Consider the following 25,831-nt stretch of genomic DNA (forward strand, 5'->3'; position numbering starts at 1 on the left):
CACTAAAAAGATTGCATTCGTGGGTAAAGGTGCTCTGTGTAGTAGGCCATTTTTACCGGTAAAAAGAGATTAACGAGCAGACGCCATGGAAATCTGTGATGTCACAGTGACATGATGCGGGAACGTCGAGAGACCGTCGCCACCTGTCCACTCTTCTCGCGTCTTTTCTGGCTTTCCAAACCTGTACCCCCGTTAGTGTGGCTTTTTTGGTACTCTAGAAGCGCTCTTTTCTGACGGTCTAATTTACATTTTCTCTTTAATGTCCTTTCAACAGCGGAATTAATGTTTCGATGTTCGGCTCCGGTAACTGTTGGTAAAATGTCCCTAAACGGTATTTTTTTTTTTTTTGTCATACACATAGACAAAGAGGTTATCTCTCAAGGAATTGCTTTCTCACAATAATTTCGTGTCAGCGCACGTTAGTAACATAGTTACGAGCGCTTAATCGTTGTGTACCCTCCCCTCAAGCCGCCGCGTTCCCACTAAACTCTACCACAGAACTAACGACACCGCGCGGCCATCGCTATACGTCCTGCCCCCTTCAAGCGTTGTCTGCTTCCGGTTGATTTGAACAGCGTGTTCCCGCGTATCTTCCTTCCTACGCAGTCTTTTTTTTTTTTTTATCGGCAAGCCTGGGCTATACTTGGAGAGAAATTTGGAGAGAAAACTTAGCGCGGTGGATGGAGAAGCGGCGCCGTTACCCGCTATGTTCGCTGGCTTGCGCTGCGTGAAGCGGAAATAGACGAATGCCGCCGCGGGTGTTCTCCGCATTGCAACGAGCGTATGCGTACACTGAACAAACTGCAAAGCAGCTGGTTCCGGTATTATTTAGGTTTGATAAACGCGTGATGGGCATGTAAATAAATGATAATACGTACGTCTGAGATTGCTCGTAAGATATCTTTGTAGCCATAAGCAAAAAATAAAGCGCTGCCGCTAACTTGTGAATATGGTGAAATATTGGCTATTTAAAACCTTTGTTCTCTCTCTATATATGTATACTCTTAAATTAAACAAAAATTACGCAAAAAAATGTTTATCGACATCGAACCCATACTTTCTGCGTGGGAGGCCGGCGACGGGTGCCACAAAGCCGAAGTTTAATTTCTTGTTTTTTTTATTGCATGCAAATATCAACAATATCAACATTATTTACATTATCTTTCGACACACGTTCACGGCAAAAACAAATGCACGCATGCTACACAGTCCAACGAAAGTTCAAAAATTGGGCAAACACAAGGACAAGCGTCCAGATGCAAAATCCACTCAGGAACGGCAATCGCGCTACGCACTCGAGCAGCCTGTTCTCGAAGAGAGATCCGAAAAGAAATTCACGTCACGTGGCTCTTCCCATTTCTCTGGGAGCAGCAGCAGATTTGGCTCAGGCGGGCTTTGGCTCCGATCCCGTGAGCGTGGTATTTTTAAGCCTCCTTGGTGGGAACCAGCCACGTGTACTGAGAGCTGTGCACGTGCGTATTGTTCTCCGTACTCCTGGAATGTGTCCATATTTGCGGGATATTTCTTTTTGTAGACCATACAGAATTTTGAAGGATGCCTGTGGCCGATAACTGGATTAGTCGACGCAGCACGCCTTACTCGCACGAGAAATCGGAATGCATAATCGAATGATTAACAAATAATCGCCAACCTTCTAATTAGTTACTTGCATGCACATATTGCAGTATACGAACTGCAGATGGTGAGCTTGCAAGGCATCTTCACTGGGGAACGAATTTTAAGGATCGTACGTGTTTCGAGTTATGCTCCGGGAAATTTGCGGAAAGAATGCACAATTCCACTTACTTTACAAACCGATGTTCTATGTATTGAGGCACAAAATCAACTGCAACGCTCACGTATTTCGTCGCATACATTGGGAATGAATTTCTCGAAACTAGTGCTATCCCGAAAATTCTTTCCAAGTGGATATACCTCGCGAACGCACTTGTTGCAATTCCTACCTCGGAGTATACGTGCCGCAAAGTAATCATTCGTAATTCAATTTGCCAATATTTGTTAAGCAGTCGATCATGCGTTGCTGTTCCTCGTGCAAGTAGTGTCTGTCTCTTTGAGTGAACCAGCTCAATGACTAGAATCAAGCTTCCGCTACAAGCGATATTAAAAGTTCCGTACGATCTAAAAATAAAGTAAAAAAAGGGGGACCGCCTCGCATAGTGTCACCATACGTGTACAGTCGAGCGTATATATACGGCAACTCCCCGCAGGCCCGTACGTGTACGCGGACATCCTGGACTTCAAGAACCTGCAGGAGCTCGTGGTCAACGAGCGCGTCGACTGGCTCATCCACTTCAGCGCCCTGCTGTCGGCCATCGGCGAGCGCAACGTGCCGCTGGCCATGCGCGTCAACGTCGAAGGCGTGCACAACGTCATGGAGCTGAGCAAGCAGTACCGGCTGCGCCTGTTCGTGCCCAGCACCATCGGGGCGTTCGGGCCGGACTCGCCGCGCAGCCCGACGCCGGACCTGTGCGTGCAGCGGCCGAGGACCATCTACGGAGTGTCCAAGGTCCACGCGGAACTGCTGGGAGAGGTATAGAAAGAAAATTACTTCCTTCTTCTTTTTTGAAATCAGTACGCGCGACGACATCTCGCCCGGTGGGGAAGCAGATTCGCATTACAAACACGATAAACGGAACGGCGCCGAGCAAAATAGTGTCGTCGAAGTGAATTGACGCTTCGGATTCCGCGTGGAAGCCGAAACGTCAATCCTTTTGACAACAACCTAGTCGGCGTTCTGTTAATTGTGTTTGTAATATGAATGCGCTGTGTCTACGAGACTGCTATGTCTACCTCTTTCTGCTCGCGCTAGCCACCACCGACGCACTCTCTCCCCGTCAGCGGCTCCCGAGACACAGAGAACCAGAGAGAGATGACTTCGGACCACGCTGCGCGCAGCTCCCTCTGCAATAAGCTCCCTTTCCTTGGCAAGAACGCCTTTTTATTACGCCTACCGCAGACACAACGGAATGATCGACTTTTTTAATGAGATAGCACAAGAACTGGCTCGTCATAACCTTGCACCAGAGTTTGTAACCAGGGAAGCGGAACATAGGCTGACACCGGACTACACGACCTGACGCAGCGTGCTCGAGGGCGTCGATGGGCCGCGTCCTGGCACAAATACGCGTAAGATGCTATTGCGTACTCGTAAGGGCTTTCGTGTGACGTAGAGATCAAAACGTGGCCTCCGGTGACGTATAGGGGAGTGAAGTCGGCGGAGCAACTGACGGGGTGAGAGCAACAGTGCGGGGAAGGAGCAACTGCGTAGTGGTGCGACACAAGGCGACGAAATAGCGAGCGCGTGGAGGAGGACATGGTTGCGCGGGTGAGGCGGCGCGCACGCTTGGTTGCGCAATGTTGGTCGTAAACACATAGGGGAGGATGGCTGTGGTTAATGCAGCGATGTATGGCAATGGTTTACCGAGGTCTACCGAGATAACATGAATGGCATGTTATACAGTCGGCTCCCGTTAATTCGACCTCTACGGGAACGCACAATTTTGGTCAAATTATCCGAAAGGTAGAAATTATCCAATGCCAGCAAAATGAACGAACTTAAACCTTTTTTTTTCATTTTAATGCTTGAAGTAGTCTGGAATGTCTTTTTGTTTCTTGCTCTTGAAGCGGCGACTCAACCAAAGGCCAAGAGCAGCGACATGTTTAAAGACTGGCTCGGCGAGACACGACACGAAACAGGAGGCAACACATTCTTCACGGGCGGATTCAACGCCGGTCACTAAAAAAAAAAAAACGAAAAAAAACAGCGTTTATGTAAAACAGCTTTAGCCTAGGGAAACAGTAGAATTGTTTGCTGAATTTGTTTTCAAGCTTACAGTAACCGCTGCATGCGGGTCTGCACGTGTCGAATTAACCGGAGAGGCTTGCTTTCGAGTTCGAACTAAACGAGTTTCTCTTCCTTGCCAATGTTTGGTTTATTACCAGGACTATTTCAGCGAGCTTGAATTAGGCAAACGGGAGTCGACCATATAATATATATACAGAGGCCGCTGCTTATTCAATAAGCAACAAACGAAAAACTTTCGAGCTCTAAATTGTTAATAGGAAAGCTCGTTAAATAATTTCAGATTCACTTAGCCAGCCTAGCCGAGAGGTACTAGAAAAAAAGTCGAAGATGGTGGCACAGTACGCGGACGTGTCTGTGCTCGCACTCACATTCAAAGCGACAAGTGCGCCTAATTGTGTAGAGTACCGCTTAGTTGGACGGACAAAGGCACTAGGCGAGCGTCGTTATCTCTCCTGCCGCAGCCAGCTTGGAAAAGGAACAAATACTCGCCTCCGGTCGAAGAACTATATACCGTCGTTTCGCTATCAGTACCAGGAGATGACGTCACCCGCAGGTCAAGCTGAAAGGCGCGTTGAGCAGATCATCCGACGCCATCTTTTCGTCAGGATGGCGCCGCCGAAACTGGCCATATAAGAGCGATGAGATATCAGTCAGGAAAACAAAAAGAAATTACGACTATTTGATTTCCGGACTACAGGTTACCGCAGCAGCTGAGTGGCCATTTAGTAACTGTGAAATTAGTCTCAAGATAGGTTTGCGAGGATTTGGCATTGTGGTGCGCCCTTTTCCGCGGAAGAAGAGCACATCTCGAGAGCTTGAACGAGAAGTCGAGATAAACGTTCAGCGGTGCAGAAACGTGACACGCAGTGCAACCGCCGACCACAAAGGTTCTCGCGCGACAGCAAGTGCGTCCGTTGGAGTACGAAAGACGGACAAAGAAAAAAGAAAAGAAAGAAACGAAAGACAACCACTTGCTCTAAAAGGGCAGAAAGAGTCAATTAGGTTTATTAAAGGAGTGCTGCGCTTTGAGTATATTTAGGGAGCGCTCGTTGTTTGGTCGTGTGGCTCCGTATAGAGAACGGAGGCGACGCGTATACGCAGCGCTGTATAGTAAAGTGTACTACAACAAACTAAGGGTAGTGTGCTAGAACAGAGCTTGCTAGAATGAAGCCTGTACAAGAATAGTGAAGTGTACATTACGCTACAGCATGTGAGCTATGCGAGCCTCGTAGTGCCCGCGACCAACGCCCACATTCGCACGAGCAGCGAAACTTTTATATAGGACGAAGAGCGCAAAGCATATATTTAATACGCAAATACATTGTTCTGTCACAACGTACGTTTCACGGGAGGAGTTGTATTTTAAAAAAATTCGGCTGTGGACACTTGAATTATAGGGAACGCCATTTTCCCGCTTTGTTCAGTTGTTTCCCATGCGCACCCATTTACATAATTAGCGCTTTCTTCGTGAAAATCAAACCTTTCAACTATACCTGTGCACTACATGCATAGCAACCACAACACCCGTGCACTGCTGAATCTCTAAGCATGGCCATGGTACGCAGTACTACCACCACAAATTCGGCCTGGATTTCCGGTGTCTTCGGTTTCCGGGTGTCATCTCGTACGACAGTGAGCCCGGAGGCGGGACCACAGGTACGTATGCCCCCTACACGGTCGCCTCTATAGCTTCGCTGCTGCCTTACGTGTGCGTCCATTACCTTTCCGCTCGTAAAGCTAAGGTTTCTCTTAGCGGACCCTCCCAGAGTCTGCTGACCGTGGCTGCTGCTGCGTCTTGCCAAATGGCTCAGAGAGAGCAACAATAATAAAGTATGTGGCAGACTCGCCAGTAGTTGACATCTCGTTAACTGCACGAGATGCCGACGCGCGTCGAACTGGTTGCCGCAGGTGCGCGTCGAGCTCGTACCCCGGAATAAGATAGCTCACACTCAACTCACACTGTAATGAGCAATATTACTTGCGTTACTAGCTTTGAGTGCACATAAAAAACACCACGTGGCTAACATTAATCTGAAATACCTCTACCACGCCTTCTAGTCACCCATACATAGTGGCGTCTCTGACATCCAGGGCCACGACAACGCAACGATCCTAATTCAATTTTATGCCTTTTCACGCTTTGTCCGTGTTCCCAGCGGCGCTCGGCCCTTATCGGCACCGGAATCGGCCGGTCGTGAACGCTGCGTGACAACAAAGTAATAGGATCGACGACAGGAACGGTTACATTTTATCGGCCGAAATTGGGGCTTTGGAACGTAGAGGCCAAACTACACGTATGCGCGCCAACGCGCGATAGCTCGCGCCTCACGCATGCGCAGGCGGTACAGCACAGATCGTACGCGTCGAAGCGCGGCGCGAGCACAGATCCCTTCGCCAGAGAAAAAATGGCTGTGGCTTAGCTAAGGTTAAGCCCAGGATGCGAAGCATACTAGCCTTTATTTTAGTTGTTGAACCACTGTTTAGCCTGGTGAACTGCTGTTGCTTGGCTATATTTGGTTCGGCTAGACGAAGAAACAACTCATGCGTTACTCTGCTTCGCCTTCAAGAGTGGAACGCGACAGCGTTCCCGTCGACCCGCCAAGGGGTGTAAGACAATGGGCTACGGCGCAGCGACTACGCGCCCCGCATTGGACGCGGTGAGCGTCGAGCAACGCAGCGTTCGGCGCGGCAACGAAATGTGCGCCTGAGCAAGCGACGCACGCCTGAGCCTTAGAAACAGCTCGTTTCTAAGGCAACACCGCATTCACTAGAGGCGCTTTTGTACCGCTTTGAAGCATCGTACTCGTGGCTCAGTGGTAGCGTCTCCGTCTCACACTCCGGAGACCCTGGTTCGATTCCCACCCAGCCCATCTTGCAAGAGTTGAGCCCGGCTTACAGCTGTTGTGACGTCAGTGCCCTAGCGGGAGGAGTGGGAGTTAGGCCGCAGTACCATCTGTGCGACCGCAGGCGAGCGCAGGAGCTGAGACCCGGCTATGTAGCTACGCGGCCGCAAGCGAGCGCACGAGTTGAGCCTCCGCTTTTGCAGCTGTTATGACGTCATGTGCTAGCTACGCTACGCGGCCGCGCGCGGCGCAGCAAGGAAGAGCGTGGTTGTGCGGCTAGTATGCTTCGCATAAAAATATCGGTGCTCCGACTGCCTCGCAAAAATACGAAGCGATGTCTACCCAGGCTAAAATTGCCAGTCAAGTGGGCGGGCGCTGTCGCGCGTCTTGTAGGTTCAAGCAGCCATTACTCGCGAGGCGCGACAAACGCCAGGCGCGGGCTTTCGCGCGCCGGCAAGCGTACGTGTAGTTTGGCGCCATAAATTTTAAAGATCATAAACACTAGGGAACGTTACATAAACGCAAGCAAATATGGCGGCTGCGTCTTCTTCCACGCGCCCATTATACTGGCGGAGCACATACCGTATATACTCGTGTAAGGGCCGCACTTTCTTTTTGCTAGAATCTTGGATGGGTGCTGCCCTTGCACGGATTAGGCCTATGACAGCCCGCTAGAATTAACGTTTGTACTGTTTCCGCAACTGCCGCAGAGGGTAAGAGAGGCGCAAATGACATAGCGCTGCAATAAACGACCTCATATAGCGGCCTATCGACCCTGACCAGAGTTGACGCAAACAGGGCTACCTTCTTTAAAGACGAAATGCCACCAACTAGGGCAGCAACACTGCACATTTTGAGTACTCATCTCTCTCTACGCTGGTACTAGTAGCATTTCTAATAAATGGTCATCCTTTGTGCACTGGCTTCAATTTTCCACTCGCAATATTCCACCAAATGTAGTCAATTAGAAAGGCAATTTGCAAATTTTCGCATTAAACTCTGACATCTACTGCCATGATCGAGTGATGCATCTTGAAAACAGTATTTGGTTGTTTGCTGCGCTGTGTTTAAAGCCTGCATATTCATTTATTGCACACGTGCAGAAAAGCTCCGCTTCACACCTTCGGATTACAATGGCGGCCAGGAGAGGAGGCCCAGGGGCTTTAGTTATTCGGGGTGCTTACTTTAGAAGGGGTCATGCTAGACAGCAGCCATGCACTCGCGTGCCCTGATGGCACTGGCGGATCCAGAAAGAGGGCCATGATCTGGCCCCCCGTACCTCCACTCCCCTTAAAGAAAATTTAAAAAAAAGAAGGCGCCATTGCTTTGTCATAATTGAGCATTCAAAAGCTTCTAAAGCGAAACAGACTGACAGTTCTACAAAAGACTTTCTTCTCTCTGCCTGTCTAACGCTGGCGCCTGCTGCGACGCAGACTATGCGGTGCAAGTGTTCCATGACGCCCTCAAGCACGGAAAGTTCACCTGCTACCTGAGGCCTGACACACGCCTCCCAATGATCTACATAACGGACTGCTTGCGTGCTCTCATGGAGATGATGGAGGCACCCTCCGAGAGCCTCAAGCTTCGCACCTACAATGTGACGGCTATGGACTTCACGCCCAAGGAGCTGTTCCAGGAAGTTCGCAAGCTGGTGCCCGAGCTCGAGGTTGAGTACAAGCCCGATGGGCGGCAAGCAATCGGTGAGTCCAGCACTGAGAATGCCAAAGGTGCACTCAAAAGCAAAGATGCTTTCTTAAAATTCGTGTGCGGCATAAGCATACCTATGCTTAGGAAAGGTTCTGGTTTTATGTTTTCACTGCTGCTTATAGCTGTGTTATAACATTGACGCATACCCACAGACGCAGACATAAAGGAGTGGCGCTGTTAACACCCTGTGTAATTTTCCTCAACCAAAGCACACAGAATGTTTATTACAATAAGTGAGAGTATGCGGTACATTGAGTGGCATAGATGTGTTGGTAGCAGTGGGCCCTTTTAAATGAGCTAGGACTGGAGGCTTGCCTAACGAATTGGGTAAGGGGAAGGGAGACGGCTCATTATACAGAATGTTTAAGCTACACATAATTTTAAATAGACTATTAGCGTAGCGTAGCAGGCAAAACAAACATACTCTCTAGCTAATCGCATGTTTTAGAAAACCAATTAGAAGGAATGTGTTAACTTTCTGCTATTAACAACTGCCCCTAAGGCACTGTCAGAGTTGGAGGCAGTCGTATTTTAATGCACACTCATTCTTGTAAACCTTGAAAATCGTACCTAATTTGAGATCATTGAATATCAGCGCTAAATACGGCCGATATTGAAACAAAGCGCGACCCACCGCTACGTCAGATGGAAACACCTCGTGACAAAGCGTGCGATGAAGTTTGAATGATAGCATGTCACAGCGAATACTGATACTGCACATCGCATCAGATGCTTGTTACGCAAAATGCGCATCAATATCAGCCACGACTGGCTGCGACATTTAGTTTCAAACAGCATCGTGCTTTTTGTAACTGGTCGTTTCCATCCATCACAGTGAGGCCACCTTCTCAGAGCTCCCGGTGCCCTCGGTTTCGATATTGCTTGGATTGAGTGTTGAAATTTCATGCTGAATATCGCGAATTAGGTGCAATCTTCAAGATTTAAAAGAAAAGGGGGTGCAATAAAATGACTACCTCCAAACATGACGTTTAAGTAACTGCCTCCAAGGCTCTAAACTGAGAAGGTAATGAAACGTTCTTGTTAATTAGTCTTCTGTAACTCACATTATTAGTGGCAAAGTATGTCGGCCTCGCCTAGAAATTCGGCATAAACACCATGTTCAGTATGCTAACAGCATTTTAAAAATATATGTAGTCTAAAAAAAAAGTTCACCGACGATTGTGATACTCCCTAATGTAACATTTGAGTGCAGCTCTATAGATGTTTTCATTTGGTTTTATATTCGCCGGTGCGGCTGCCTCTCATCTGGAGATTGCGAGAGGCAGCGCGTAGGTGAACGTGTAGGCGCGATTCACAGCAGCCGCCGCAGAGACCTTCCAGACGACGCGGGCTAGTCTGGCGCCATCTCTTAGCCATCATCGCCACACTACATTTTTCTTCCTCCGCTTTTCGCCTCATGGTTCCACTGCATGCTCCTCGCGTCTTTCGTCCCCGACTGCACTCCGCGATCGCTTTCACCTTTGCTGCGCTCATTCGCTCGGTTACGCCGACGCAGGAACGGGCACCTAAGGCACACACACCCCACTTTGCAGAAGCTTTACATGCAAGGTTTCACAGCAAGTGCGTTTTGTTTGCTAGAGGTACAAAAGGTAGCATCGATGCATACTGTACGAAATTCTATCTTTGCTAATCAAGTAATATTTCTTATCAATCTCAATAACCGGTATCTGGTGGCAACTGTAGTCATTTATGCCATGTGCTCACTGCTTACAAAAGCTCTGCTTTCAATAAAAAGTGTCACTTTTTATTTGATTTATCACAATGTCTTGTACTAATGGACAACTTATTGATCGATTACAATTAACTTAAAGAGCATGCTAACACTTAGGATGGACTCGATAGATCTACCCTTACCGCCCTTTAATATTTTATTGATCGGTATGAGTGTATGCAAGGACAGGGTAGCTTCATAACTGACAGTTACCAGTCTATTAATAGAAGACTGCAACTGTTTTCACCTACATGGTTGCATCCTGCTACGAAGGCAGTGTGGAAAAACAATGATAGGCACTGCTGCAATCTCATTTCATGATTTCCCATTGCCAGAAAATCTGGAAAGAAACAATAATGAACCATCTAGGCAGAACTCTCAAAGGCATCATCAGCAGAGCAAATTTTACTTAGTCATATGTTTAACCTCTGGTTCAATGTATATAAGGCAGTGCCTGAAGGCTATTTCTGTGTGGAGCAGATTTTAAAAATTTTTTATACCCCAGAATCTCACCTCATTGCTTTACCCCCCTCTCCCACCGTATTGAGATTGCCATAGCATAGGTGGAGCCACTGTCCATCTTGCACTTATGTAAATAGCAACAGTACAGTTGAAAGGACTAATAATGAGTGTTAGAGACTGAATTTTGCCCTTTCTTGCAGCTGACTCCTGGCCGCAGGTGTTCGATGACAGCAATGCGCGCCGGGACTGGGGCTGGAAGCCCACCTACGATTTGGCTCAGATGTGCAAAGTTATGGTGGACAATCTCCGAACCGTCTATCAGCGCTGATCTAGGAGACCAGCTTAGGAAAAATAGCCATCTTGTTTCTTCTGGAAACAGGTGAGTAACAATGGGCAACTTTAGAAGATGGGACAATCCACAGAGCATGAAACTTTAATGGTGTTTTTTGCCATAGCAGCGTGGACTTTTGGTACTTTTAGTGAAAAAAAAAAAAAAAAAAGAAACTAACACATTATAAGTTGACAGTTGTTATAAACAGTATATTTTTCTCCAGGAACAACAGCATTCTGAACTGTCTTCCCATGGCTTGGTGTATTGATTTACAGTAAGGACACAGCGGGAATGTAACCGATAAAAACCACTTATTCCAGCATGTCAGCAGACCCATACATTGGAAATGCCATCAGTAGTTTTTCCATTTGCTGCTAAAGAAAGAAAAAAGCATGAATGAACAAAAATCTGACCGTAAAAGTGCATAAAGGTTTCAAATGCACCAGTGCATCATAGAAAAAGATACTTAAGTGTCACCAAAAATGATATACTTCATTCTCTAAAGATAAAAATCTCTTATCAGATCAGATCAGCTGAAGCCCAACACATATGTCCAAAGAAAGCGCCAAATAAACTGTTACTGTAAACTGTGTTTTGAAACACTTATAGACTTCCTTTGTGTTGTTATATTAAATAAGTGCCTTTGAAATGCCATCTGAAAACACTACCAGCAGTATGCTACACCAGGGGCCAAAGACAATATTGGATTTCATTGGATGCAAAATACCATTTAGCATTTTCATCCACCTTCTTGACTTTCACATCATATCATGTAGCAAAGCAAAGAACAGACAGGGATGCAAAAGGAAGAGCTGACTAAAGCATCACTCTTTTGAGCTGAAGGCTTAACACAGGCATATGAAAAATATGTATAAAGTGGAATGCACAAAAATTAAGAAAACTGCCAACAACTCTACAATAGTGCTTGTGTTGTCCTTTTTGTCTGCACACGCTCTTTGCGTTTCTACGTAATGAACATAATTTTAACTCGCCTAGTTCTCTACTCACACCATACTTTTGTTTTTGTTCAATTACAGCGAATGCCAAGAAAAAAGAAAGGAGGCTGCAAGTTCTGGGCATGCGCTGTTTCCCTCACGACTCGCACGCGTCATCCGTCCACCACTGTCGTCAGCATCAAAGTGCAATCATGATTGGCTGCAAACTGGGTCCTTAATTCAACACAGTGCTTTAACAAAGGCAGCTTGAACACCTAGACCTGACCTGAAACACTCCCTTCATTACCATTTTGATGCTTCAAGCACACGCCTGTAGCCAACTTCTAGTAACCGCGGGTCAAATTCACTGTTCATCTCAGCACTTCTTTGCAATGCAACTGAAGCAGTGAGCTTGGCCATTGGATTTCAGACAAGAGAAATCGTAACCGTGCACTACTCCACCAACTTCATGGTTCTTCCTGTGAATGTGTGGGCATGATAAACAAAACCCTGACAAAGGCCTCCGATGCTGTTAAAAAGTTCGAGCATTATGATGAAACCTCAAGAACATCTGCTTCTCTGTGCTCCATGTTTTAGTACCCATTGATTGCATTGCATGGCTTTTTTGCCTTCTCACTAATTCACATTAGATATGCAGTAACCAAACGGTGTTTGGCAATGTCTGCTGGAACACAAGTAGCAAAAGGATAGAAAGCAGAAAGCAAGAAAACAGATGACAAGTGTTTACATGAAGGTGGAAGTGATCAACATAGTGGAGCGAGGGATGTCTCAGATCAGAGCCAACGTTTTGACGAGACTAGTTTTTGCCAGCGCCCCTATGATGGCAAGTCCCTTTGTCAAACGTTGGCTCCAGCCCAAGACACCCCTTGCTCAACCACTGTTGATGTAACTTCACGAGTGCAACACACCTATTGCCTTCTTTCCTAGCCTCACTTTGTCATGTGCTACTGCTGCATCCCCTACTGAAAGTTGTATGCATTTTGGCCATCGCAGCTTGTGACCTCATGGCTAACCTGAAACCTAGAGCAGTTGCTTTTCTGTCGCGATCAGGAAACAGGTGCTGACAAGCCGAATGTTTCACACTTCTCTCGTGATGCAAAAACTGTGAAAGAGCAATGAGCTTTCTCATTCAGCAGTTTGCGATTGCCATGTTACCTTTGCAAGAAAAAAGGAAATGTGGCTTTTTGTAGAAGTGTGTGCCTTAAAAACGTCTTTCATTGTGTGACATCTGTCAAGTTACAAGTGTTGACTGTGTTTACCTTACAGGCAATTTAAAAGCTTAAGCTATGAGGTAACTGAACTATAAAAAAAGTTCTCCTTGTAGACATTACATAGAGTTGATATAAGCGTATAGGAGCAGATATTTATTCAAATGAACATACCCTCACTGCTGTGATGGGCAAAATTTTGTTCATATTGTCAGCGGCAACTAAACATAGCAGCACATTTGGTGAGCAGCAACTATCAGTGCATAGTTCAAACAATTTTTCAGCACTCAAACTTGTAAATGAGGACAGCTTTGTGTGCGCATGTTTGTTCAACGTGAACTTTTCGAAGAGATGTATTTCTGCCTTTGTACAGAGCAATGTAGTGCGTCGGTTAGAATTGTTGTTCGAGTATTTACAGGCTCTTGTAATTCAAGACATTCAGCAAATGCATGAGCTGTTAACTCTATCTTTTTAGTTACGAGTAGATTTAAAGAGTGCTTTTTTTAGATGCTTCTTACCCATTATGTACAAGGAGCTTTTCAATGGCTGTATTTTGTGACGATTCCTTTCCTTAACATGTTCGCTGTGGCAGCATTTTTCTTTTTTTGAAGTCCCGATTGGATATATAGATCATTTGCACAAGCCTACTATTACCACTAAATGAGCAAGGCGACATGTTTCGGTGGCCACAGCCCACCGGTTGCGCTCGCGGCCAATAACATAGAATGTCACATGCTGGAAGCACAAAGTTGCCCAAATGTTATTTGACCGAAACTTGCGTTCACACATTGTAGAACTGCTATATGAAGTACTTTCTGCAAAGAACACGTCACAGATCACAAACAACTTCACTGCGAGGCATGACACGATGTGTAGTGATAACTAAGTGCTTTGTAGTATGTTGTACTGCATTGCACACTGAACTAAATGAACTGCTCATTGAGGCGGCACTCTTGAAATATCGCAAATCATGTGAAAAAAAGTAATAATTGAACAGCTTTTCAGTTAACCTGACACAGCACAATCCTGTTTCAGCACTTTCAATCAGTGGGCCTCTAACACGCCTGCCGATCGTAGTTGACCATCCTCGTGCGACGCAGTTCACAGAACAGGCTGTAGGGTTTTTAGGATAGCATGCTAGGTGCAGTGCTGAAAAGCTGCAGAATGCAAATGCTAAAACACTTCTCATTGTACATCAGGTCATGTCTTGCTAGAGACTCGCATCCCTTGTACTTAAGAGCAACAGACTCAGACATAAAATGTTCAGCTTAAAAAGAGGGCACAAGTTAGACAGAAGATAACAAACAAGGAGTGATCTATTTGTCTCTAGGTTGCATCTCTCTTGCATCCTTGTTACAATGTGCATTCTACATCTCATCATCCTAAACCAAATCACCCAATGGACTGATTTTATTCGATATTGGGAAAAGTCCACTGCCTTAAGAATGACATAGCCAAACAGTCATTTCTCCTTTGAAAGCGTGACACTTTGTTGATGACAACAATTGTATGCTGTTACTGCATGGACTATGGATTTATAAAATAAGGACAGATGAAAACACCAAGCAGACAAGACTGCGCACATTACAGTCATTGTTTACATGATTATGCACAAGCGCTTCACTGTTTTGAACAAGAGTACCTTGCAGCATGTCATCGAATACAGTAAACCCTTTTAATATGTGCTCCACAGGAGTGCATGAATAGAATGTAGTAAATGCATTATGGTAACATGCTGTTAAATGGATTATAAAAACAAATGCACAGCTAACTCGGGATGAGAGGTTTAACTTTTGCTTGATTGCTTTCGGGGATACGTTCACTTTCGCAGGATGTAGTGCCCAATGCGATTCCTCGATGGAGCGATACACATTCCACTTTGACTAATCAGCTATGCCAAGTAGATATTCTCGAAAATGATTGGTAGACAACACAACCCCAGTTTTTAAAGAATAATCTACCAGTCAATACCAAGTCAGTGTCTCTTGTTGGTACTTTTAAACACAGCAGAGACCAACCTTCAGCGATGGTATATAACTGGAAAAAAAGAAAAGAAAAGAAAAAGTATCCAAGAAGGCTGTATTAATGGGGTTCTGCTGTGCCTGTTTTATACACTGACAAAGGGAAGGACATTTCACCATTCCTTGCTCCCTATTTCATTTTTGTTTCGAAGGAAGGAATGGATTGTTAAAAACAGAATATTTATTAAAAATTGCTGAAAACTCTTCTTCGTCTTCTCTTCTTTTTATGGTTTGCTCACGGCTGTGTACATAATAAATACTGCTGGAACAGCGGAGCACTGCGCCAGTGCTACGACTCCATCATGGATTCCTCTTGAGCTGTAGCATGGGAGGAAGACAATTCCTGGAATTACTCAGATGCAAGAGACTGACTGCAAACTTATCAACAATGCTGTTGTCTTAGAAGGCTCTTGTAAATGCTGAGATGTTCATATAAACTTAGCTCAAAATAGAAACAGCAGTAATTTCACTTTTATTGCATCCCAGTTTATTCGTGCTTCCTTAGAAGCTACGACATCACGTAATAAAGAAACAATTTGTTGGAATATTTCTTTTTTACGCAATTTCAAGAAGTACCCAAGAGAACTGTCAGGTACAGTAGAACCTTGATTACTTTCTTGTTGCATTTTTCCAGTTCTTACACTTTGAAGCACCATTATTGTTTAGCTTACAGTTACGTTTCTCTTCCCCGCTGTTGTGCCCAAGGAGTGCAACGATGCACCATCAACGCAGCATCATCCGTCAGTGATGTTTATGTTTACCACAGCATGTCACTGCTGAAGACGGTCACTTGCAGAACCTGTTGTGCAGTGTAGAAGTATTGCCATCACCATGTTTGATTCATCGCTGCTTGCTGATCTCAACACAGCTCACAAAGCCAAAAGTCGAGAAGAGGCGGAGAAAGGAAAAAGGCGTCGCCTCAAATCCACGTTAACGGATGCTGTCTCATGGCCTTGATACAGCTTATGTGGTTACATTTATGTACAAGGCTGCAGTAAACTTAAAAAAAACTTTGCTCGTGCTTGATTAGAGGCTGCTGTTATGGGCGCCAAATGAAAACTCTCGAGCTTAACCTTGTGAATAGCTAATATGACAGCTAAAAAAAAGAGAGAAAAGGTATTTGATTGTTCAATTTATTTGCAAGGCAGCAGTAATGAGCTCTAATCGGGAAGTTTTCAACAGTTTGTTGTCTTGCTGTTCAACTTCAGATTAAGATAAAAGTGGCTTTTGCTTCATCAGTAATGCTGTCGCAAGAGTTATCGAAGGTCATGTTTCTCTGGATTGTGTGTTCTTTTTCTGTGGCCCCCTAAGAAACAAATAAGCGAGGTTCCACTATATCCATTTGCAAATAGATGGATGAGATCGTTAAGAACGCCTGTAGTACACATCACCTTATATGCATACCTGCCAACTTGTGAACTTCAAAATTTGTAAAAACGTCACAGATATGACAAACCAAGATATGACAAAAATACACAAATTTTTGAAAGATTGCCCTCAGTGTACCCCTTTTATAGGACACGTGCATTTTATGACCGATAATTTATCTTTAGATGTGGCTCACTATAAGCAACACTCTCGGCACAGGAGAGACTGAAGGGCAACACAAACACTGTTCCCAAGACCACATTCATCTTTAGCGACTTTGCTATTGCCGATTTCATGCACTCCAGAAGCTTGCCTGAATAAACTTGCTCGGAGCAAGTACCCCTCTGTTCCATGGCATCTTGTTCTACCAGAAGAAGGTGGGACAGGTACCATAACAATTTCTTTGTTGCACGCATTATTGTTTCAACATTACTCTGCCCCATGCTATGACACCAATCGATGCTTCGCCTGAAAGGTGAAGCATCGACTGTGACAGCAAATTAAGACGGCTATACAAAGTAAGGCTAGTAGTTTTATTGGCTGCATAAACTCATGTAAACATTAGCTTACAAGCTAAATTAACAAGCCCGGTGTTACGTGTGCACAAGCAAACATGAATGCATCTCGCTCGACCGTGGGAACTCGCCGTCAAAATGCAGGACTGAGAAAGCGTGGCAGCAGCATTGAGCGAGTTGACCTTCATGCTGCCTCTCATTGCAACGTGAACTAAGTGGCGAAAATACAGCGGGCACGAAGCTATCAGCACTCAGCGCATTGTGCCCCCACCGCAGATCGTTTTCAAAATCGAGCCCCCGTCGCTGCACCATACACAGCAGCTGGCAAATTAGAATACCTTCTCCTCCCACTGGTGCCTTCCTCCTTGCTTTCCTCCCTTGCGTGCACGAGACCGAGCCACCATCGTTGGCTTACCCTTGCATACTTTCACTTGCACGTACAACATATGAAGCACGGGGACGACAGAGATACGCCAGGATGGGCCATATAATTTGCAATAAAAATTCAAGAGAGTTGGCAGGCATGCTTACGTTAAAGCCAGGTTACAAGTTTAACTCATTAAAAGGGTGCAATCTCACACTGAGGACACATATGTGTAACGGTGAGTACTGTTACAAAAGCATCTATTTCATCTGCTATAGCAAGCGAGTTTTACAAGCGAAAACTAACATGCCTCACAGGCCTGAAGCATTCCATGGTGCCCATGATTGACTGATTGATTGATTGATTGACTGACTGACTTACTGGATTTAATGTTTCAAAGCAACAAACAATGGGAGAGGCTCTAGATTATCTGAAACATGTTAGCATTTTTCTTTTTCATTCAGTTTCCATTACAATGCAGCTGCAGAGGCTGAGAATCGAACCAGTGACCTTGTACTTGGAAGCAGAACAGCTATTTCCCTTTCCTACTCTTTTTTTTTCAACAGCAATCATCTATATTGCAAAAATTATTGAAATGCCAGGGGGTTTTTGAAGTGGACCAAGTGTAAGATATAGTCAATATTTTTCCCGTACCAAAACATTATCCTCAGAGTTTGCGCATTCAGCCCAGATTTGTGAACACATCGAAAACCACAGAAAAATCAATCATTTTAGAATTATACTGCGTTTGTCTGCTTTTATTGATACAAAGGATAGAAGAAATGTCTCCAGGCAAGATTTGTAACAGATGAAATTCACTGACAGCTGGAAGGTCATAGTAGTAGATGATATCGTGTCTCACTATCATGTATCACAACATTATCATGTCTGACAATTGGCACTTGCGGCTTTTCCGCATGTTCGACGCTACAGCTACTATCCGAAGATCACAGACGTCGCAGCAAAGCCATTTTATGAGTGGCCAAAGGAGGGGGATGTGGCCACAATTTCTAATGTTGATGGAAAGCTTGTGTGCATGCACATGTGGCTGGTGCGCCTATTTTGTATGTTTTTACGCTGTCTATGCTGCAGAGCTAGAACAGATGCCATTACTCCCAAAGTGCTGTTTGAGAACACGCCCAATCTCGCTCACAACTCTCCACTGCAGATTACAGCGGTGCCCAGGCAGCTCTCACTCAAAAAGTCTATGAAGTATACTTGGCAAATAAGCTGCCGCTGCCGCACGCTGTTTTCTTATTTACATGTTTACAGTTGTGCGCCCCATTGGACATATATTGCAGTATATAGCAACAATGGATATAACGAAGTAATTTCGGCTGTCCTTTCAACTTTGTTACAGTGAGGTTCGAGTGTATTGGATATTGAATTAACCCTTTGAGGGTCAATGACGTCAATGTATGGCGCTGCAAACAAGTCCAAAAATGGTCGATGCCGTATATTTACGGCGCTGTCTGTACGTTTAAAAAGTGCGCGAATTTCCTAACTTTTTCTTTTCTGTCATGTGCTGCCACTATGTGGAAATACAGGAAATTTTTTCGCGTGCCTCCCTCTCTCGGTTTTCTTTGCATAGTCTGTTTTAAAGCTAGTTCGCTCCCGCGCGTCTATATACTACCGCTCGCGAGTTGGCGGGCGGGCGGGCGGTTTCGGTTTCTTGCACTTGCAAAACTGATGGCTATCTTGTTACTAATCGCTCAAAGGGCAACCGCCTCTTTCTAGCTCGTTTGGTGCTCACAGGGGTGCGCATAGGAAGGATGCCGCCGTGCATGCGGTTCCGTTGCTTCTTTTCTTTTTTTGGACACTCGCGAAAACTGATTACCTCTGGTTGGCGATAAGATGAAGATTAGCGGAAGTTTGTCACACGTCTTAATTTTTTGAAAGGCACACAACCAGACAGTTTTCTTGAGAGCGTGCACCTACGCAGTTCGATTAAGCTATGGATGTACATATTAGTGCAAGAGCAGGAACATTTGAGTCTTGTGAAACATTCTTGTGTGCGCATGTTCAAGGCCTTGAACTATGTGTATAACAATGCATCGATTTTTTAATTCTTATAAGTTTATTGCCTTTATTATTGTTGTTATTCATGAATGAAGAGTACATATATACCAATGCAAAATATTTTTTCATCACTTTACGGTCATCCTAGAAAAATTGTGGTAAATTTCTTTAGAAATAAGTCTCTAAGAATTGGAATCTGCAATAATAAAATCGACCTTCACTGTAGTTTCCGTTTTGTTATAGTAATGTAGGTTACACATTGAAAAAAAGAAAAGCTTGGCCAACCGATCTTTAAAAATTTCATTGTATCCTATAATTTGTCATATCCCTGTTCGTTATATTGAGGTGCAAATGTAGTTCTATTTTACATGTTTTTAAAGTCAGGAGAGATCAGTCTATTGCAGTAAGTCTGTAATGTTTCTAGTGCGCTGAAACTGTTACTAAACGGAAAGTTATACAGTATACAGACCACTCCTAATGTAAGACGCCAGAGCTGTGAACATCCACACTACCATAAGAAAATTGGCAATTCTCAAAAACTGCACACATACGAAAAATGTTCACCAAGAAGCCATGAACTGCCCAATCTCAGATGCCATGATCAGTATGCAGTGGCTTCTCCATCGCCTAGGCAACTGCTGTGCATTCACAACTTTTGTCATGCTCCCATAGGATGCCTTACAGACTTTTTACAGCCAGCAGTCTGTGGACTGCACACCCAGGGGCTGCCACAGGCCCATTGGAATTGAATGCCTGCTGAATCTAAAGAAGGCCGGCGTCAGATGCTGCCCATTGCTCGACCAACGTTCCGTGGAGAGGCCCGGAATCGTTTAGTGCTATTTATCCAAAATGTGGAAGAACAGAGGGAAGGTGTGCTCTGTCGTGAACTGCAAGAACTGTGACAGAGACTTGAACGTGTGGGATGAGATGTACTGTGTGTGAGCTTCATCCGCCTCAGCTGCATAAGGAGAGCCCTTATTTAAGAACTTTTGTCACGTGCACCTTCCTGCAACGCGAGCATGACAGGCTGAAGTGCCAGCACTAAATAGCCAACTGCCGGCAATGGCTGCCACACTAACAACACCTGCCGGAACAACACAGCCTTGCTGCCACCGCTGGTACAAAATACCACAGATTGTTGAACTTCAATAAGCATGCAAGTCAGCGCTACGTCCTCCTCACCCTTGCAATATTTTTGCCATGTGCACATGGATACATTTTAATCTGCGCTGTAAGTAATCAGGAAACTATTCCTGAGATATCTGATCAGCACCGACGACAATAATTACATGGTCAGAACCAACCAACGTAGTCAGAGCAGGTGGCAAACAGGCATTTTCTGCGCTTGCACACATGCCTATTCACGAAGGAAGTTGTTCCTCATACCGTTGACAACTACAATGGATGCATGCCTTAACAGCCTTACAAATCTACCACTGTGAAGACAAGACTATAAAGGATAAAAGCAAGCATCAGGCTGCTAAATTTGTCGCCTTCAGCCGGTAAGCTTGCACACTGTTAAGACTGCAGTGCAGACGGAACAGATAAATGAAAGGCATACTTACACTGCCTTGGCAGCTTTGGCCAATGTCCTATGTTATCTACCCACTCACTGCTCACTGTGATGACTGAAATAGCGGCTGCCTGAGCTGTTCCTGTACCTACCGTGGCCATTGTAAACAAGCGAGTATATGCACCAGTCAGAATGCACTCAATGCCAGATGTCGTCACCTGAGCGATTATGAGCCCACGGGTACAGCACTGTAAAAGGTCTATACCACTTGACTTACACCACATTTCAAGTGCACTGCCGTCACGGTAGGCACACTGTTTCTTTCTTTTTCTCTTTTTCTGCTCATAGTGCATTTGCTTCATGTGTCCTCCGCTTCCACATTTCCCTCGACACTATCTCCCTCTGCTGCGGACACTCCTCATTGAGAAGTGCGCTCGCCACCTCGCTCATCTGCGGGCACTTTTATTATGATTTGTATTATTTCGTGTATCGCAGCTGCACTATAAGTGGTATGCGCACTGACTTCCATGGGAGGGTAAACGGGAGTCATAAAGCCCTATTATCCCTGGTCCTGCGCTAAGCGATTACATCATAACTGGTTTGAGCTGAAAAAACTGATCCCATTCCTCTTGCACCCCTTACTCACCTTTTTGCTCGGCACTGGACAGCATCTCCTCCAGGCAGTCGTCCATGTTGTCATCGAAGTCTTCCACACTTTTCCCACTCTTCTGAGAATACACCACTGCTTTCTGCGTCTCAATATTTCTCAGGGAACCTGCAGACAAAATTGCCACTCTTGTCAATAACAGCTAAAAGATATATACATACATATACCGTATATGTAGCAGGTTCCACTAGTGATTTTTTTCTGAAAGAAAATGAAACCGAATCAAATTGTGAAGTTTAATGTACTAATGCAACACACAAGCTATGCGTGAGGCTATGGGTTTGATTTCAAGGTTCATTATTAACATGACCCTAGATTTAAGGGCACGAGTGTTTTTGCATTCGGTCACACTGGAAAGCAGGTGCAGCAACCGGGAATCGAACCCATAACCTCACCCTCAGCAGCAGAACACCATAGCCATTGCAAGCCATCGAAAGCCAAGACAAGGAGGCATCATGGTTTGTGAACATGCCGGTGCTTAGTGTCATACACAGTGAGTGGCTATTATACCCCCCGAACCCATGAAATCACCCCCTTCAGGTGTGGTGCCTACGTTTGTGGACGAGATCTGTTTTTGCCAGTTCTGTTCAGTGGTCATAGAGAAAATGCAGTGGACCATGAGCTTCGGGTGAACTAAACCCCCTGCATAGTCAATCTATACTCATTTCACTTGAGCATGCTAGATATTGCTACAGGTAACCACTTTTGCTAACGGTACTACCATGTTTGATGAGACGTGCGACAAGGTGCGTTCTGGCAGCAATGTCAAGAAAGAATAATTTTAAAGCAAAGATTTCTTTTGTCTTTTTCAACTTTCCCGCTGCTGGCTGCTGTCAAGCTGAATATGTGGGCCATACTGAAAGTGATGTCATCATCGTACCGCTGTCATTTCTGTTGGCTCCTCGCTACAGTCTTGGATGATTGGCCGACATCAGACATGGTGCGAACAAAAACCCGATACAGTGTGAATAGAGTTTGTCCATGGCGACAGGTGATGCACGCACGCGTGGATGCGAGCTCCAATGCCAACACGCCATCATCATACAGTGATTGTCATTCCAGCGTTGTCACAGAGTTGCCTTCATGCCGTTGTGGTTGATCCACCGTACTGGTCAAACCGTTGTCACCACCTTTTCCTCCTGGCTAGTCTTGAAGGATGGGTCTGTACTGAACATAGTGCAAGCAAACACCGGATATAGTGCGAATCAAAGCACCTCTTGCCGAATGCGTGGGTCATACAGAAAATAATGTCATCACACCATTACTGGACCACTGTCATCCTTGCTGGCTCCTGGCTACAGTCTTGGACAACTGGCCGGTATTGGACATAGTGCAAACACGGCATCTACTCATAGATCAAATCAAGGTGCCCTGTGACAGCAGGTAATGCATGTAAGTGCAGATGTGAGCTCTAACACCAACACTTCGTCACTGTCATGCCACAGTAGACTTTACATAGTCGTCATTTTGTTAAGTGATTACAATGTCGTCACGCCATCATTGCCATTCTGTTGTCGTCGGTATACCTTTGCCATCTCATTGCCAGCCTGCCGTGGTGGACACACCGTTGTGGTCATACAGTTGTCATCAATGAAGCATTGTCGTACTATTGTTGTCATGCCAGCATAGTCATGCCATTCTATTCATTTTAGCATTGTCATCCAATTGTCACCGTACCTTCGCCATCACTCTAGTGTTGCCATGCAATGGTCATGATGCCGTCGTAGTCACATTGACTACATCATCCCGTGGTCATCAGGCTATTGGCATTATTGCATCATTGCCATGCCATTGTGATCGTTCATTGTCGTCATTTTCTCGTAGTGATTCCTATTGTTGTGTAATGCTGCCTCACACCACCATAATTGTAACCACATTGTAATCATTCTAGCATCGTCATCCTAATGTTGTTGTTCTAGCTCTACAATTCCTTGCATCAGACCGTTGTCATCATGCAATCGGCATCATTCTAGCACCTGAATCATGTTGTTGCTGTGCTGTCGTCATCACAACATTGTCAAGTTATCAGCATTGTACAATAATCATCACTCTAGCTTTGTCATGCCATGGTCATTATTGCATTGTTGTCGTGCTGGCGTGAGCATTCTATTGTTGTCACTTTGTCATAGCGATTCCTACTGTCATCATTCCATCATCGCCACGCCACTGTTGTCATACCATTGGCATCATTCTAGAATCCGCATCACATTATCCTCACACCAGAGCATTATCCGATGGCTGTTATGCCATTGTCACCACTGCATCATCGTCATGTCGTCGTAATTGTTCTACTGCCTTCGTTTTGCTGTAGTGATTCCAGTGTCACCATTCCATAGTCGTCGTTTGTCATAGTCATCTTCCTGCTGTTGCAGACGATCTGTTGTAATGATTCCTTTGTAATCATGCACATGCGTGATATGGCATGTGCATGATAGACTGCAACGAGTTTATTGTTGAGCAAGGAGGCTCCCAGTGAAAACATGTCTAAATGGGTCATGTGACCTCTGCTAGCAAATAATTAGGGGTGTGCAAATACTCGACTTTGAATTGACTAGTGAATGTTCGATTAATTCAATTTCCATGCTGAATATATTGTATTCGATTTCTCAAATATCTCGTTTTTCGAATAGTCGGTGCCCTGACGCACCCAGTGTTCCCAAGGCACACGATTCTCTATCAGTACAAGGTTCGACCATGCTGACGGGACCAATCGAAACCATTAAATTTTAGGGAAACAAAGGGAACAACAAAAGCAGCGTACGTGGAAAGCACAAAACCACGTATGAAGATTGGGCCAATTTAGCTACCCTGAGGTAACCTGATCATATTGGACTTGCGAGTTCAGTCTTCATGCATGCAGATTTGCGCAGTTCAGAGCTTTCTGCCCACAGTAGTCACTGGCTGGGTGGCCGCAGATTTGAACATAGCGTTAACAGCTGCCAATCTAACTTGTATGTGTGATCTTGCTACCAATCACTGATAAGCCACACACAGGAATATATTAGCGGCAAACTTTCTGCAACGATTTGTGGCCCATTATCACAGCAGCCAGTGGTGAATTTTCAACACGGCCACAAAGGTGGCCACACTGTCTAGCCAATTAGGCCTAATCGGAGCTGCGTTGTTAGGTGTTGGCGATGAAAGTTTCATACTGAATCAATGCAGATCTGTTCACAGTGCTCGCCCAACACTCCCAAAGTCGACAAACTACCATCTTTGCGAAACATTGTATGGTGGCCTGTCATTCCCAGTTCTGTTGGTAGGCGCACAACGATTTCTTCGTAGCTTCAAGTGAACTGTCAAGAGACTAGGTTTGGACTTGCATGGCAGGCTCAGAAATATCATGTGACTCGTGCGCTCACTCCTAGCTGCAGCTGCATTTACATGGATGGCAGATGGGCGTGGCCAAAAAAATAAAAGGGGTTGGGGGGACATCGCATGAACTTGCCGTGGGCTGCCCGGGGTTTGAGAAATCTTTACCGACAATGCAGACTGTGGTCAACCCATGCAGCGCCAATGACTGCGCAGAGCAGCGCAGAGTGATGTGATGTGCATTCCCTGCTTTTGTCTGACACTGTGTCGCGTTCGGCAGTAGCGGCGGCGAGGTTTACTTCACGTACAGCGTATCTACGCAGCATTTCTCCAGTTTCGCATTTTTTTCCCACGGATTCCGTGGGCCGGACCGTGCAGTCTTTTATGGAGGCTGGTGTGGCTCGCTAGATCTCATCACTCCCGTGACTTGCCTCTGGCCAGACAAGCAAGCCCATCAAGAAAAACCAGACAGCTGTACTCTGCGCTGGATGGTTGGATGACCGCTGTCGACGACGTCGTCACTTCCTACAAGCTTTTGCCAGTGTTTTCTGGGCATCTCTTTCACACAGTCGCATTTGGCAGTAGCGGCAGTGTGGTCAACTGCACGTACAGCGCATCTAAGCAACATTTATTCTGTTTCGCAGGTTAGTGCTTCCAAATTTATTTAACTAACTACTGTTGCTGCTGCCGAGTGGAACTGTCTCTGCCCGCTTACTCAAAATGGCTGATTAATCTGACAACTGTCCTGCCTGTTACCAAGAAGTTGCAACAGGTGTTGTGTCAGTGGTCTGTTCTGGATGTGATTTTAGTTATCACATTTGTAGACCCTCAGGCCTGACAGCTAGGACTTTTAACGCCATGAAAGCTGATGGCAGATTATTGCAGTGGGCATGTCGAACTTGTAAGGCTGGCAGGCGCTCTCACAAGCCTGTTACTGACGAAGGAGCACCTTCAGGTGAACATAATTACTTGAGTAGCGAAATGAAA

At 45.3% G+C, this 25,831-nt stretch overlaps 2 protein-coding genes across 5 annotated transcripts in view; one reads left to right on the plus strand and one right to left on the minus strand.

Annotated features, from left to right (window-relative positions):
- Tdh (L-threonine dehydrogenase) overlaps window positions 1–15,292 on the plus strand; it is an 81,951-nt gene extending 66,659 nt beyond the window's left edge. For all 4 annotated transcript variants that reach the window (XM_050176281.3, XM_072284250.1, XM_050176282.3 and 1 more), the window contains exons 5-9: window positions 2,229–2,551; window positions 5,392–5,482; window positions 8,103–8,369; window positions 10,771–10,949; window positions 11,939–15,292. In XM_050176281.3, coding sequence (XP_050032238.2) covers window positions 2,229–2,551; window positions 5,392–5,482; window positions 8,103–8,369; window positions 10,771–10,898 — 809 coding nt within the window. In that variant the 3' untranslated portion in view covers window positions 10,899–10,949; window positions 11,939–15,292. The remainder of the gene's footprint in view (window positions 1–2,228; window positions 2,552–5,391; window positions 5,483–8,102; window positions 8,370–10,770; window positions 10,950–11,938) is intronic.
- The window catches only part of Prim2 (DNA primase subunit 2), a 44,354-nt gene continuing 33,778 nt past the window's right edge, over window positions 15,256–25,831 (minus strand). Inside the window, exons 11-12 of the mRNA XM_050176278.3 lie at window positions 21,512–21,640; window positions 15,256–15,404 (exon numbers count right to left, since the gene is read on the minus strand). Coding sequence (XP_050032235.1) covers window positions 15,376–15,404; window positions 21,512–21,640 — 158 coding nt within the window. The 3' untranslated portion in view covers window positions 15,256–15,375. The remainder of the gene's footprint in view (window positions 15,405–21,511; window positions 21,641–25,831) is intronic.

Source organism: Dermacentor andersoni, chromosome 9, assembly GCF_023375885.2.
Source record: "Dermacentor andersoni chromosome 9, qqDerAnde1_hic_scaffold, whole genome shotgun sequence".
Classification (NCBI taxonomy): Eukaryota; Metazoa; Arthropoda; class Arachnida; order Ixodida; family Ixodidae; genus Dermacentor; species Dermacentor andersoni.